The 15,802-nt window shown below is 43.0% G+C and overlaps 1 protein-coding gene across 1 annotated transcript in view; it reads left to right on the top strand.

The window, feature by feature from the left end:
• TFAP2B (transcription factor AP-2 beta (activating enhancer binding protein 2 beta)) overlaps positions 1-15,602 on the top strand; it is a gene marked incomplete at its 5' end in the record, with an annotated part of 16,445 nt that extends 843 nt beyond the window's left edge. The window contains 4 exons of the mRNA XM_008935063.1: positions 7,171-7,390; positions 10,064-10,182; positions 12,806-12,947; positions 15,296-15,602. Of these exons, the coding sequence (XP_008933311.1) occupies positions 7,171-7,390; positions 10,064-10,182; positions 12,806-12,947; positions 15,296-15,596 (782 nt within the window). The remainder of the gene's footprint in view (positions 1-7,170; positions 7,391-10,063; positions 10,183-12,805; positions 12,948-15,295) is intronic.
• Between the last annotated feature and the right edge of the window lie 200 nt (positions 15,603-15,802).

Raw genomic sequence — 15,802 nt, 5'->3', positions numbered from 1 at the left:
GGGAAAGCTATCTTTAATTATCTAAGGAGTTTCTATTTCTAGATTCAATTTTAACTACCAGAGATGAGGCTTAGAAAACGCTGTCCCGTATGCTGACTATCAGCAGCACTTATCTCCAGGACCTTATTATTTGTCAAACGCGCACGAATACTTTAATAGAGAATAATAAAGCAAAGTACCGGGGAGGGTGTTTATTTAAAATGTGTTCAAGGCAGCATGAGGTCCTTCCGTGTATTTATTGTTTTTTTAATTTAAATCTTCGTGTCCTGTCTCTCTCGCGCACCCACGATCAACTTCTAGTTGTTTGAGGGGAGGACAAATGAAAATTCGAAGACCTTTTGGCAGCATCATTTATGACCGCGAAAAGTCGAAGGTGTTTTTGAGAAACAGAAAGTTACTTACTTTAAAAAAAAAAAAAAAAAAAAAAAGGAAAAAAGGGAAAAAAAAAAAGAAAGAAAAAAAGGGAAAAAAATATTTAAAAAGTTGTTTCTCCTGTCTTAGTTCAGCTTGAACTTTCAGCAGGTTTTTTGTTCAGGGTCTCTAACCTGATGGCTTCTGATTGTATTTTTCCTCTTTTTTTCTTTCTCACTTTCCTCCCCGCTCCTCCCCTCCCCACCCCCGCTTGACACCTCATACACGGCGTTTCCACTTGGCTGTATTTGATTAATTGGTGCTTGATTTGTGCTCGTGAGACTCCTTTTTAACGTTACTCCTCGCTCGCTTTTTCCTTCTTCGCAGAACACTCTTCTGTTCATCACCCAGTTCAAAATACTCCTTTTTTTTTTTCCCACCCCCACCCTGTGTCTCTCCTTCCATCAGAAGACGAGGGCAGCAGAGATATTTAATGTGCGGTCTGGGTGGTACAGTTAGATAGCGAGTAGCACTAAAATGTGAATTTTAAGAATTCTGTGTATTAGGTATAGATCTAGGCGTGCTTATTGTCTAAGGGCATTGCCCCAGGTCGAGCAGCTGCCACCTAAAGAGACACAGTCCCTGAGTGGGACTCATAGGTGGGATTATTGGTGCCTATTTGCAGCTATAGGAAGAGACACTCTGAGCTGATCCATGATAAAAAAGAATACATACGCACTTTGGAAATTAAGTGACGAAAACAGATCCTAAAATTCATCTGCAGCTGTTTTAAAGTCACTGTAGGAGTGTTTTCTTCCTGAGAAGTCGTGCTGAGCTCTAAGAAACTTTTCAGCATAAAGAACTATGGAGAGCTCAGTGTCTTTTTGCACAGCGAGTTTTCTGGGTGCAGAGGTAGAGAAATGTGTAATAAATAGTGTTTCACATTCGTGGCAGACCATATTTAATCAGGACGAGAGAAGGAGCGACACAGAGAGGGGTTCAGTAGCAATTTCGCTTTGTTCCCTGCAGTTTGTAGCTGTGAGGATGTACTTTGAAGTAAGAATAAGTTATTTAAACTCTGTAAGTCGTTGCTGCAAGTGGATGGTGTAGATAGATGGGTATTGAGTGTTTTTTTTCCAGTTGCTAGACAAGGCTTGGAGGGGTTTTATTTCACCAAACCCTATTTTAGTGCCTAAACCCCTTTAATTTCTATGTAGTGGGAAAAGTATAATGTGGATTTGAAATCCAGATTATGTCATCAGACTGTGTGTGTCAGTTTTTTTTTTTTCACGGTCTTTGAGGCCTGCAGAGGGAATTATCTATCTAGGCGAAAGGATTACCAAAAAAATATTAAGGAAATTAGATAGGGATTCATACACGGCTATCGATTTATCTCGTGTATCGATCCCGTACAACAGATTACATATACACAGGCTCTTGTTATGGTTGCTATCTGAGCTTACTTGGCATTTCTGAAGTAATTTAGTTAAGAGGAAATGAGTTGTTCCCAGTAGAGAGAGCAAACGAGTGGAGTGAAGGTAGCCAGCGTGATAAATGGCTCTTTCATTTGGAGATCTCCAGAGCTCGTTTAAGGCTAATTTTCTGTATTAGCCCCCTTTGAGCTATTAATGCAATAGGCAGGGACCGTGGCCCCTCGTCTCTTAGCTGCCCCATTAGAGCGAGCATTAAGCTACCAAGCCTGAACTCGACTGTGGTGGCGGTGAAATAATGAAAGGTGCTTTTTAAACTCTCCTAATCTAAACTGGCAGAGGGTGGTTAATACGATTTGAAGGGGGCTGGTCAATGAACAATCAATAAACTAATAATGAGAAGGATGCGGTACATTAACAGTGTAAAAATCCAACGAGACATTAAAAAATCATCGTTAACTCCTAGTTCCATTAAGATTTGGGTGGTGGAAGTGGGAGGGGGGGGGAGCCAGATAAATCATCTAGATGATAATAATCACCAAGAGCATTAATACCAGATTTAATTCGGCTTTAAGACCTTACCAAGTGCACGTTTTGAGGCCTTTCTCTCCATTTCTGCTGAAAAGGTTTTTCCCTGGGTCAGGAATCGGGTCCCCTTGTCAGCTGCTCATCTGAAATTTGCTTGGCACCGACTATGGCGAAAGAAGTGGTCCTCTTGCAAAATCTTGCATGGCCCGAGTCCCAAGTTAATTTTTTGTGACTCTGGGGCACAGTCAGTGACCTTAAAATTATCCTGATGTGTTTATTTACTTTCAGCTGTTTCTGACGATCGTCTGCACGCTCCCATCTGATTTAGCACGAAAAAGCCACTTTAACCCTAACACCTTAATTCATTGTCTCCTTGAAACACTCTCTATTGTTCATATTATTTGAAAGAAACGTAGAAAAGGAGGTGGCAACTTTTTTTTTCTTTTTTTTAAACTCTTAATAATACAGCATGAGAGTCCTCCCCACCTTTTCTTGAGGTATCCGGCTAAATGATTAACCGAAAACCACTCTGGCCTCAGCTTCTCAGGTGATAGATCTGGGAATGGGAGATGTTGCTTCGCTGCCACTCAGCTTCGTGCTTTTCCCTGGATTACCCACTGAACCTTGTGATCCTCTTTAATTGAATGCAAAACAATTTCGAGGGAATACATTTCGCTTTGAAATGTAGCCCTGGTTTGCAGGGGAAGGGGATTGCGGTGGAGGGGAGGGAGGGGGGAAGAGGACCTGAATACACACTTTCTGTGATGAAAACGAGGACCAAGTCTTTTAGTGGCAATGGGTAAGGCGTTGACTCCAGACTTTCTAGGTCTGGCTGCCAAATCAGACCAAATGACTAGTTACAACAAAGTCTTATTATCATTGACAAAGAACTTTTTTGCTCATTTCAGACTCAGTAGGAAGATGGGGGGAATAAAAAAGATTTGACGGCAGTTTGATAGCTGATTAGTAACGATTGCCCATGATGTTTGTTAGTAAGAAATATAAGAAATATTTCTTCCAATTGATTGTTCGATTGACTAATCGACTAGCATAACATTCACCAGGGTTCTTGCGGGGGGTAATCTAGGGATATCTCTAGCTTAGAGCCTCGTTATTCAGCTATTTTCAGGACGTTATTCTATTTATTTGTTTATTTTTAGTGTTGCTGAAATGACCTTTTATTTCTATTTCCATTTGTGCGCATTCTCACTCATTCGTGGGGAGCAACCCAACAGACAACCGCCACTCCAAAAAAAAAAATACCCAACCCAAAACCAAAAAAAACCCCACAACCAACACGAAACCCTAAGACTTAATGTATGCACAGAAAATTGTAAACATGTAAAGAACTGAAAGCTTCACGCTGAGTTTCGCCATGCTCCATTTCCCCACCATTTCCTGCTGTCGTTTTAAAGCGATCTCACTCATCTAGAGATCCCGTTTGCAGGAACAGTATGCTTATAATTACTAACAAATCAAGCGGCTACTGTTGCTCTCCCGGTTTATTGATAAGCTGAAGAGAAATGGAAAGGGGAGAAATGACAAAGACGCTGGGAGTAACCACAGGAGGAGAAAGATAGAAAGAAAAGAAGGGATAGAAAAAGAGACAGGAGAGGGAAAAAAAAAGTAAAAAAGAAAAGAAAAAATATAGGAGAGAGAGAGAAAGAAAGAAAGAAAGAAAGAGAAGACAGTGATATTGGAAGGGAAATTCTGTATTTGTGAGTGCTCACATGCACACAGCAAACAGAGTTTGACAGGGAAAGAAAATCGAATTGTTTCTGCTGGGGATAACAAGAACTAAATGGGATAAAGTTAAAGCAGAAGTGGGGACGCTGTATATATAACCGCGTGTCTTATGCTGTGTTATTTCAGCAGTTGTGGCAGTCCCTAACCAAGTGGGAAAGTTGACATGGGCTATAAATACACCCTGCGTTATAGTTTATTTACATACTCGCAGGGATTTGACACATGCAACGACGCAGAGGGACGTGTACATCTTTTCACCCACTAAAACCTCCACGTTATGTTCTCTCTGGTGATGTCTGGGCTATATCTGAAAAGCTATAGCCACGATAAACATATAGATATGATATAGATAGAGATAATTCATTCCATGGCAAACACTTTTTTTGAGGCAGCATTAGGTAATTTACAGAAGATATAGAGTCTAGATAGAATACATCTCTCTGAAGCTATGAAATTGCAATAGATATGCTTACACCGCCTGGAAAGCTTCTAAAATGGGTTTAGAGTTATTAGACTCCAGTTGATGGGTAGGTTCATACGGTCCTTTTCGAGGAGGCAGTGGGAGGAAGAAAAGCTGAGGAGCTCTCAGCATAGCAGGGAAGGGAGCCAACCTGCTTCCCCAAAGCAATTTGCAAGTCAAAAAACCCCACCACTGAGCACGTGAAAATCCATATTTCAAAGGTTAACTAATGTAATGAGTGCCCCAAAAGGCCAAGGCGGGTGGGGTGAGGGACATTTAAGCGTTGCAAGGGTCCCTCTCTCTTTAGTGAGTTTGGACTAAGATCAGATGGTCGTGGAATTGCTGCCTCTTGTTTAATTTCTCAGTTCACTGGACAGTGACCTGATAAACTGGTCACTAAATATAGCCACTGTAAAGGTGTACTCGAGCCACTGAGCCCGTGTGTTTGTCCAAAGGAAAAAAAAAAAAAAAATGCCAGTCATGAAAATCTGTCTGGTAGCACTGCTTTAATCCACTTTTTTTTTTTTTTTTTTTTAATAAAAAAAACACCAAACTTTTGCTTACTGCTTCACTGAAATGACGTTGCAGAACATCGTGCATGAAATAAGTGATATATTTCTGTATAATGGGGGAAGCGAGATGGGTTGGGGTTTTTTTTGGTCTGCTAGTACTACATCTGATACCCCCATAAGAGTCTTTTCCTATAGAATCAATAGGGAAAAAAATCCTATTAATAGGAAGGAAAGCAGAAGCTGGCCTCTAACTCTTTTATAACTGTTTCTGTGCCGTTCTCAAACTATTTGAAACCGCCTTTACGAGCTGCATAAAGTGCCTAACTAAAAATAATAGAGAAATAGGAATCCATTTCACTTTCTGATTCCCTGAAGTCAAGCCACTCAAAATAATTTGTTTATACTGGAGACTATATACAAGGCACATGAAGCAATATGTATATCTAAAATCGACATGCCTTTTGGTTTTTAGCTGTTATAGAGCTTTTATTGTGGGGGTCTGGTCTGGCAGTAGGAAATGATCTGTAATAAAACCAGTGAAACACGGTTGTGTCTATTCCATACACTGAGGTTATAAAATTGGCAATTGCCCAGTAGTTAGCACTTGGTAATATATTAGGATACCCGATCTTATTGTTGAGCAGCTCCAGACGACTTAAATATCCCCTCAACCCTAATGGTTTGATTCTCCAGATATGTCGCAAATAAACAGGGTTTTTATGACTTAACTGACATGTATTATAACTACCTAAATAGCTGGCATATGTGCATAATAGAACCCTATTATTTGCCGAATTGGTTTTGCAATTGATTGAGTGGAAATGGGAGACTGTGAAGCAGTATCTGCTCCACGAGGGTGTGTAATCAATTAGTCTTCTCCTCTGAAACATGCCCGCTGGTCTGCCAGGGCTCTACCACCAGCAAACCTCCCCAATTTTAGAGTATATTTTCTATAAGGAAACGCGTGTTGCCGGGATTCCGAGAGGAAGCAGCAGTAGCAGCTGTCAGCTCTTATTAACTCCTGCATAAAACATACCTTAAGTACGGTTTGTTATCAATTACTCGCAGAAATGAAACAACTGGGAAAATGCAGCGAGGCTCCCTATAAATTAAAGGGATTGGTTGATTGATAAGAGCACCTGCTGTAAATCATCACACTTACACGCAATTATGAAGGAGCTATTTAAGTTCATTTGTAAACAAAATCCACGGCACGGGGGAATTGCTTTCATTTTTTAGTTCAGCTTTTCTTTTTATTTGTTGTTGGTTGTTTATTTATTTCTGAGTGTGTCTGGTTGCTATTATAGGAATTTGTTCATTATGATTCCCTTGGTTACTCTTAAAATAACCTCAGTAGTTTCTCAGAGAAAAGAAATATTTCATTTTATCATAGACAGAGTAACATGTATTTATTTTATTTAGTTTCGCTTTATTGTGTCCTTTTATTTTTTTCCTCCCACAACTTCTTTTAAATATGAGTTATAGTTACTAGACCAGCTTTACTTAGGGGCAGGGGAGTTCCTACTATTTCTCGGACAGCACAATATGACAAACACCATGGTTAGACCAGATTTATTTTTTTTTTTTCCTGGTGTTCATTTTTTTTTCTGAAGGAAAAGACTCATTTTATTTCATAAACCAGACTTAATAAAAACACAAAGCAATAACAGAGCTGTCTTCTGGTAGCTGTATCCTCCAGCCTTGATACTTATTTAAGACAGCAACTCCCTTCGTGTAGTGAATTTATTCCTGGCTCAGCTTAGCAGTAATGGAAATATGAGCAAAAAAAAGTAAATTTTCCTTTTTTTTTCCCCTCCAGAAAGGCGCTGTCCGTTGTACAAAAGGCATCGGGGGGCTCTGACACAGGCTCAAACCCGAAAGTTGCCAGGTGCTTGCCAATATGTATTCTATTTCCCAACGATCAAACCCTGCATAGAGGCTGTACTGCACCACCCTTCTCTCCATCCATCATTCATGGAGCAGTTTCCTAGAGGTTGGGGGAGCAGCACCCTTTAGGTAGCCAGAAATTCAAAACTCCCTTTCATTTTGCTGTTCTGTGCATGTCAGAGAGACTGTGGTTGTCCTGTGGCTACTTCGTGGCATGATGGTTTCTCTCTCCCCTCTTCCCCTTTTCTTTCTCCAGTTCCAGTTCCTCCAAAATCTGTTACTTCTTTGATGATGAATAAAGATGGCTTCCTGGGTGGAATTTCAGTCAATACCGGAGAGGTGTTTTGCTCTGTCCCCGGTCGCTTGTCTTTGCTTAGTTCAACTTCAAAATATAAAGTAACTGTGGGAGAAGTTCAAAGACGCCTTTCTCCTCCGGAGTGTCTGAACGCATCCCTCCTAGGAGGAGTACTTAGAAGGTAAGAAGCTGGGGTGAGTGCATGAACACACCCATGTGTGGGCTCCCATGCATGCACCAGAAAAAAAATTGGTCCAGGGTAATGATGATTGCAAATATGCATTGATCTTATTGTCATGGCCTGTGTGGGTAACGTTGAGGATAAGGTTCAGGTGTTGCACTCAGACATTGAGATGCATGTGTGGACACCAGAGAATGAGGTGCCCCTGCGCAGTTCCTGTCAAAGAATTCCTCAATGAAGGAACTGAGACAAGTTTTTCACTCTGGTACATGCACATGTTTTCTATCTTTTCTCCTTCTCCTCACATTTCTCTCTTAGAAAAGGGGCAAAATCAAATGTCATGCTGGGCATGTTGCGGTTAGATCTTGCAGGATGAACTGGGTGCGTTTCTGGACCTGATGTAGTTCTAGAGATTTCCTAGATAAATATATGAGGCTTCCTCTATACAGCCATAAAGATAAGGCAGTTAACGCGGTGTCACGCAAGACATTACTGAAATTGGCAGGGATTAGTAGGCCACCTGTAATGTAGCTAAGTACCTGGCTAAAGAAACCATCAACAGATAGCTTTGAAAGTCAGAAACTTAGTGCTTCATTTCGAGAAGGTCACCAGAAGAATTACTCACAGTCGGTCCTCAGGCCTTTGCTGTGCAAATCAGCCGCTAATGACCTGGTGGATTTTGGCCGAAGACCTCAAAATATTTGGCGTTATTGGTACTGAGGAAAAGGAAGAGTGAGGGATAAGCTGGAGATCTGGTCGCCATTGCATCATATCAACAGAGAGATGATGGTGCACTTAGGTGTCAGCAATCAGAATTTAAGCTCTGAAGTCGTCAGCTGGAAAGACTAAGAGGAGAAAGGCCTTTGTCTTCTTGTTAGTGACTGGAGGGTTGTGAATTGTCAGCATGACTTGTCTGTAAGAAAGGTGAACTAAGGCTGTATCTCCAGTCAGAACAGGGAAGAAGTCATGATATGGTATGAGGCACCAGTTCACTCAAGGCAATAGAAGGCTGAGAGGGATTAAAACTTCCTATTCTACATGGGAGGCGTATGCCAGACTGGAAAATAAAATATAACTTCAAGACAGGAACAAATGCATATAAATTTACCCTGAATAAATTTCAGATCATATTTAAAATTTGCTAATTGTAGAGGAGGAAATATCTTGCCAACTCCTGTAGCAGCAGCTGGGCAATGTCGACTCTAAGGTGTTTTAAAATGAAGTTTGGTGGCTGTTGGTTTTGTAGTTGGGTGTGGTAGGTGGTGGTTTGAGCCTTTTTTTTCTGTTAGGGTGTTTTGGTGATTCCCCCCTCCGAAAAAAAAAACACCAAAACATAAAAACAACGGTGATGACGTCAGAGGCTCCAGCTCCGAGTCTGGAGAGGAAGGGGAAAGTCCTGTTCCATGCAGTCAGTCACCCAAAAATACACGTGAGAATTAGGGTCTCCTAAAATAGATGCTGTTCCACGTGAATGTCTGTAATCATTGCTCAGCTGTCAGCCTTGCCAGGGAGAGCAGCAGAGAGTTTTACTTACAGATGCGAACCTGGCTGCTCATTCTGTACAGCCACAAATGGAGCAGGGAGAACATCTGAGAGATACACTGTAGAAAATAGAATTATCAAGGTAAAGAAACATCATTACTGAACTTCAGTGGATTTCTGGAGACGGCCCAAGCCGTAATTATTGGCTGCTGCTGACTTCAGTTCCTATCTTGAATCTGAATTTTAGACAAGCTTTTGGTTCAGAGCAGATGAAATAGGAAGCTGGTCTCTGGCAGTTCTGCCATCTATCCCTATTTACTTTGATATAAAATAGTGGGAAGCCAGTCAATGGCTTCTCTGTCGCTTCTGGTTTCCTTTTGCTAAGTGTGACTGCTACTTCTTAAACAAATTGTAAGTAAGAACTAAGAGATGTTTGAGATTGCCTCTGATCTTAGGTGCCAAAACTCTCCCTGATTTCGCAGATGGCAAGTTTCATCCCTGGGGGTTTACATATGTATAGACGTCGGAACAATAGCTCTGTATCTCCCACCTATAGCTCACTCATCCTTTTATTGCCCTTATCAGTAACCTCCGACAGATATTCAAATCTTCCTTCAGGCACTCAATTCCCTCTCTATAACGCACCCTGCCTTCAGGTGAGCTCTGCCTCTCAGCATCGCCTTTCCGCACAGGAACACACACACACGAAACGGGTTAATAAAGATTTTCCTCCTTTTCTGTTTATCCACAGGCGCACACATTCTCCCTTTGAGCCTTTCAGATTCCGCCCCCACCCGACCTCTCATTCTTCTTTCCATTCTGTCTCGTTCCTGGAACAACTGAGGCTTTAATTCTCTTTTCTGCCCATCTCTTCACTCCATCTTAATACGAGTTAGTGTCATGCAGGAGGAAACCCTTCGCTCTCTAGATCAGAACCCTGTCCATTAATTATTGCTGTCTGGCATTATTTGTTTTCCCTGGATAAAACAGAGATAAAAGTGGGTTCATCCCCACTCCCACCCCTGGGAGAAACGAAGCAAAACTCCTCAAACTCGAGCAGAAACCAACCCCCCCAAAGTTTTTAACGTCGAGTGTAAAACCCTCCCAGGCTCCATCGACGGCATAAGGCTAAACGTTTCTTCCAGGAACACTGCAGGGTTAATCACGATGTTAATTTCTTTGCAATTCTAGAGCCAAATCGAAAAACGGGGGGAGATCTTTGCGAGAAAGGCTAGAAAAAATCGGTTTGAATTTACCAGCCGGCAGGCGTAAGGCCGCAAATGTCACTTTACTCACGTCCCTGGTGGAAGGTAAGCCGGGGGTTGCAGCTCCCTTCACACCCCTGCCTGCTCTGAACTCATGTCTGACATTTTACCAGCCAAAAAATAAACACAACCCCCAACTTTCGGGATCAGGTGGGAAAACCTCGTGGAGGTGAAACCCAGGGCGGGTTAGGATGAACCCTAGCACTGTTAAGGATCCCCAAAATGAAGTGATGGGCTGGAGGGTCATTGCTCCCTCTTGGTGGGGAGGATGAGGTTGTGTGTATGTGTTTTTATACGCGTGTGTCTGTATGTGTAATTCTGCAGGGCAATCCCATTCTTCATTGCTATTAATTTCCACCCTGTGCTCTCCGACCCCACGTCTGCTCCATCCTCCTGTTTATTCGCTCCTCCCGACCTTATTTATGGCCACTGCAGGATGCTCATTGAGGAAAAAGATTACAGAATTCATTCTTTTTAAAGATATCAGAGAGATTTTAGAGTCACAGAGGGCGGTTTACCTTAAGGTGGCTAGAAATGAACAAAGAGAGAAGCAGAGAGGGAAGGGGAGGCTGAAGTTTCACCTCATTTCGAGTGAACTAATGTCGTTTTGGTGTTCGGCGGGTTTCTTTGATTTATTGCGACTGTTTTGAGAAGTAAAATTAATATGTTTAGGCTATATGCGTCTTTGTGCTAAGAGAAGCTGGACCTTCTCCAAAAACCATAACTGGAATAGTATGGATGCAATTATGAATTAAGTGTATCTGCATTACACACACACACCGAGAGGCGTATAAATAATCCACTTATCTCGTCTGCATATAAACTTGCATAAACATTTGCCCTAGATAGTAACTTTTCCACTCTTTTGATTGAGTTATGTGAGCGATAAGAGCTTACCGCATACGGAGAGGGAGGCAGGCTCCCCAAAAGACGGGGGCTGACAGAAAGGGTCCCCTCCTGGTACCCACATAAAGGTTGTGGAGAGCGTGCGAAGCGCAGCCCAGGTTGCAGCTGTAGGGATGCGCTATAGGAGGCGTGAAGCATTTCAGGGGAGGGGGACAACTGCCCTTTAATACCGCGGGTAGTGCATCTTCAACCCCTCTGCGGGTGTGAGAACTGGTGCGTCCTTCTCCCAGGAAAATCAGTCCCTCCCCGAAGCTTTCTTGAGGTTCCAGAGCCTGTGCGGTTGCAGAGGGATGCTAAAATCTATGTCAAGTGTGTATTAAGGTGTGTGTTACCCTCCTCCCCCGATTTCCTCACAAATCAACAGTTACCTTGAAAGAGCTCCCTCTTTTTGGAAGAAGCTGCACCTGCTGGAGATTTATCTTCTTTTCTGCTCCCAGCCAGGCTTTGCTGTATCGCCGAGAGCAGAAAGGCTCCGACCAGCCCCGGCCGGGATTAGCGGAGCGATGCCCGGGGGGGACCCCGCCCGGAGCGGGGTGACCGCGCCGGCGGATCCCCGGGCTCCCCCGCTTTCATTAAGCGGTTTGGTGATTAGCGAGAAGCTTTGGGAAGCAGAAGGTGACGTTGGAAAGCAACTCCTGATCGTTAAAAATAATGTGGTCCTGGAGTTATTAGACGTATCTGGTTGGCGTGTTGGAAATCTTCCCCCCGGCCCCTCAGGCGGTGCTTTAAAGGGTTTAATGCTTTATTCTGGAGGGGCTGAGCTGTAATCTGGTAGAATCCCCCTAGAGTCTGAGGTGTTTTTTTTTTCCCCCTCCTCTTTTCCTCCTTTCTGCAGCTACTGTCTTCTTCTTGTGGCTCGAAGTACATCAGTAGGAGTTGGATGACAAGAACCTCTGGAGGCGAGAAACCTGAAACCAGGCAGGCAGGAAAAGTGACAATTAGAATTAGGGTTAGAGTAATTATTCCTTTTTTTTTTCCGATAGAAAAAGGTTGCCATTGGTTGCTTGCTTACAACGGGGCAGAGAGGAGATCCCTGTTGTACGACGGTCAGTTAAGGAGCAGATTTCATAATTCCCAGTGATCTCCATCATTTTACAGATGTGGCGATAATTGTGCTAATGATGCGTGTGCTCTGTGTGTGTGTGTAAATAAGCGTGTAGACAACGTCCCACAAAGAGCTGACATTCAGATTAACGCTATGTGCCCATCTGTAAAATTTTGGATGATTACCTGGTGTGTTGCAACAGGAATGGTTCCTCTGCTCGTAGGAGAAGTTTGGGTCAGTCTGAGGTGTTTTTTTTTTTTCCACGTTGTGGTTTGTTGTTTTTTGTTTTGTTTTGTTTTGTTTTTAATTTATTTATTTTATTTTTTCTTTTTTTCTCCCAGTTAATTTAAAAGTGTATGTGAGTGTGTGTGTGTGTACTTCTCCCACAGTTCTGCACAATCAGCTGCATGGGTACATACCACCACAAGTGCCTTGTAGCAAAGACAAATCTCAGCGGCTGAAAAACTCATCAATGAAAATCTGCCCCATCAGCCTCTTTCTGCCCCCAATATAGGGCTTGTGGAGGGAAAAATTGACTCTGGAGCCTGTCCCCCAAGGTGTAAGGGCTGTGATAAGGTTTCTAAAGGCGGCCCGAGGGGGCTGGGGTGTCCCGGAGGGAGCGCTGGGCAGCAGCCCGGTGCCTCGGGCACTGGGAACCAGCCCAGCCCCGGGGCCGGGGGGGCCCGGAGGTGTTAATGCCCCTCTCCTTCCGTCCAGGTGAGGCCGTTCATTTAGCTCGGGATTTTGGGTATATCTGCGAAACGGAGTTCCCAGCCAAAGCTGTGTCGGAGTACCTGAACAGACAGCACACGGACCCCAGCGACCTCCACTCCAGGAAAAACATGCTGCTGGCTACAAAGTGAGTGCGAAGTTGACTACCCCCCTCCTCCTGCCCTCCCCCGAGAAATTCCTCCCACTCCTTAAACCCTTTCTATGAGATAGTTTGGAAAGCAGACGGAATTTCCAGTGCCTAAATTACAACGGGCCCCCGGGGGGGAAGGATGCTCATATCACCCTATGGGCAGAGTATAGACCCTGTAGCTTCTGCATCCCTCTGCGGTGGGATTTCTGCCAACACACTCCTGGCACTATAGAGGATGGAGGTGACTGTCCTCCAGTTACTGCACATCGCTTCCAAGGCACCTGTTAAAAAAATCTTTACAAAAAGGGGATAAAAAAATCTACGTTTTGCTTCTATAGCATGTCTGTCTGTCCCTTCTGCTGCTTAAACACACCTGCTTGGCTGCTACCAAATGGCAATGTTTTTTCCTTATGATTTAATTAAAAAAAAATAAAAAGGAAAAAAAATTGTGAAAAATAAAACAAACAAAAAAAGAAAAGTAAAAGGAAATAAAATAAGATAAAAAAGAAAGAAAAGAAAAGGAAAAAAACCCACATCAACAACACCCATGCTCCCCCTCCCTGTACTGCTAATAATCCTTGTTTTGTTCTCCCCAATCCATCTCTCTCTTTGGGAATTTCTCAGTGGATGTGCTGTATGTGATGATTTATACTTGGCTGTGCCTTCCAGGTTACTAACTGGGTGCTTCATAGTTTGCTGGGGTCCTCAGTGGTGGGTGTTGTGTGTTTCCACACATCTCTGTCTAGCTAGAAGAAAAAAAAAGAGGGAAAAACAAAGAAAGAAAGAAAAAAAAAAAAACAACCCAGCCCAAACAGCTCTCATTTATTTTGTGCTCTGGGACGTGGCTTGCCTCCGATGACAGTGTAATTTAAAGAAATATATGGAGGGTTGAAAAATCATTTGCTCAAATTTGTCCAGATGTTTTTTAGACGTGATTGGAATTTGATTGCCCTTTTCCGCAGGGTCAGAAGATATTAATGTCCCAGAACTTTAATTGCTCGCAGACCCTGCTTTGCTCTTTGAAGATGTAAAATGTTGGACTCATTACTGTTTGTTCTCCAAATTCAAAGTTTCCTCTCTTGCACTTTCTTAATGGATAATACACATAGAAATAGACCTTTATCTTTCCCCACCCTCTGAAACCTTTAACCCGCTGGGAGTTTCAGAGAATTTCAGAGGATGAGAGCTGAACACATTTTTTAAGGGCTTTTTTTTTTTTTTTTCTTTCTATCTTTTCTTTCCTTTTTTTAAAGAATTCTGACCTTTTTTTCTCCAGTCCCTGGGTAGGCATCTGTCTCAAAGAAACTGCTCCTTTGGGAACCCCACCAGCCCCCAGGGTTTCTACATTGCCCAGGCACCTGTTGACTTGAAGGCCTTTTGGACCAGAGCAATGCAAATAAAGTGTGTGTGAATTCATTAGAAAAATCAAATCTGATTTTTCAAAGGTGCAGGCAAACAAACAAGAGCCAGATGTCAACTCTGATGTCTTAATTGTGATTCCACCTCCCAAAATAAAATAGGGAAGGACAGCTTTGCTCTTCACACAATGATTAAGGCAGCATAGGCTCCAGATTGTCCTGATCTTTCTCGACAAGGTGGCCCAGCCTGAGCAGTCTCAGAGGAGGTGCCATGTCCCTGTGCCACCCAGCAGCTCTCAGTGCATGGTTGTGCTTTCCTCCAGGAACAGCACTGATGGGAGCTGCTTTGAGCCAGGGTCAAGCCTCCAGGAAGACGTGGGGTTGGCAGACCCATGGTGCATCTCCCTTTCAGCTTGGTTATTCCTAGAGCCACAAAACAGGGATGAATTTTCACAATGCTTCAGGATCATAGAATCATTTAGGTTGAGAATGAAGACCACGGAGTTCAGCCATAAACTAGCACTTCCAGGTCATCTCTAAACCATGTCCCTCAGCACCAAATCTACAGGGCTTTTTAATTCCTTCAGGGATGGTGACTCAACCAGTTCCCTGGGAAGCCTATTCCAATATTTGACAACCCTTTCAGTGAAGAAATTTTTCCTAATATCCAACCGAAACCTTCCTAGAAGCATCTTTGTTGCTCTGGCAGAGATTTCTATCTCCAGACTTGGCGTGATCCTGCAATAGCAAAAATCTTTATACTGAAGGGCACCATCTTGAGCAGGGAGCTGCTGGCTCACCATGGCTGGTCCCCAAGCACTGGTGGGAGAAAGGAAGGTTTAAAAAAGGTCCTCCTCTGGGGCTTGGGTACAGCTTTGGCCTGAAACTGTTCCTTCAACCTTGGTTGTCTTGGAGACATGTGGGTTGGGTCTAACCATGTTTTTTCCCTTCTTTCTTCCTCTCTTTGGCTTTCTCTCTTCTGTGCAGGCAACTTTGTAAAGAATTTACAGATCTCCTGGCCCAGGACAGGACGCCCATTGGAAACAGCCGGCCCACCCCTATTTTGGAACCGGGCATTCAGAGCTGCTTGACTCACTTCAGCCTCATCACTCACGGCTTTGGGGCCCCCGCTATCTGCGCTGCCCTCACAGCCCTCCAAAACTACCTGACTGAAGCGCTCAAAGGCATGGACAAGATGTTCTTGAACAACAACACTGCTAACAGGCACACATCTGGCGAAGGACCAGGTAGTAAAACTGGAGACAAGGAAGAGAAACACAGAAAATGAGAGAGAGAGAGAGAGGAAAAAGGAGAGGAAAAAAAAAAAAAAGAAAGAAAGGAAAAGAAAAAAGTTAAATAAATAAAAGGAGAAAAGAAAGAGAGAGATAATCTTTTAAAACAAAATCGTCTTAATTTTAGCTTTAAAAATATTGGATTGGGCTTTGGAAGAATTCTATTAGGTAGGACAAAATAATAATAATAAAATAATAATAA

The sequence above is a fragment of the Merops nubicus genome, unplaced genomic scaffold (assembly GCF_000691845.1).
Source record: "Merops nubicus isolate BGI_N331 unplaced genomic scaffold, ASM69184v1 scaffold42590, whole genome shotgun sequence".
NCBI classification, from domain to species: domain Eukaryota; kingdom Metazoa; phylum Chordata; class Aves; order Coraciiformes; family Meropidae; genus Merops; species Merops nubicus.
Note: the sequence above shows the minus strand (reverse complement) of the source record. Positions and strands in the feature narration are given on the sequence as shown.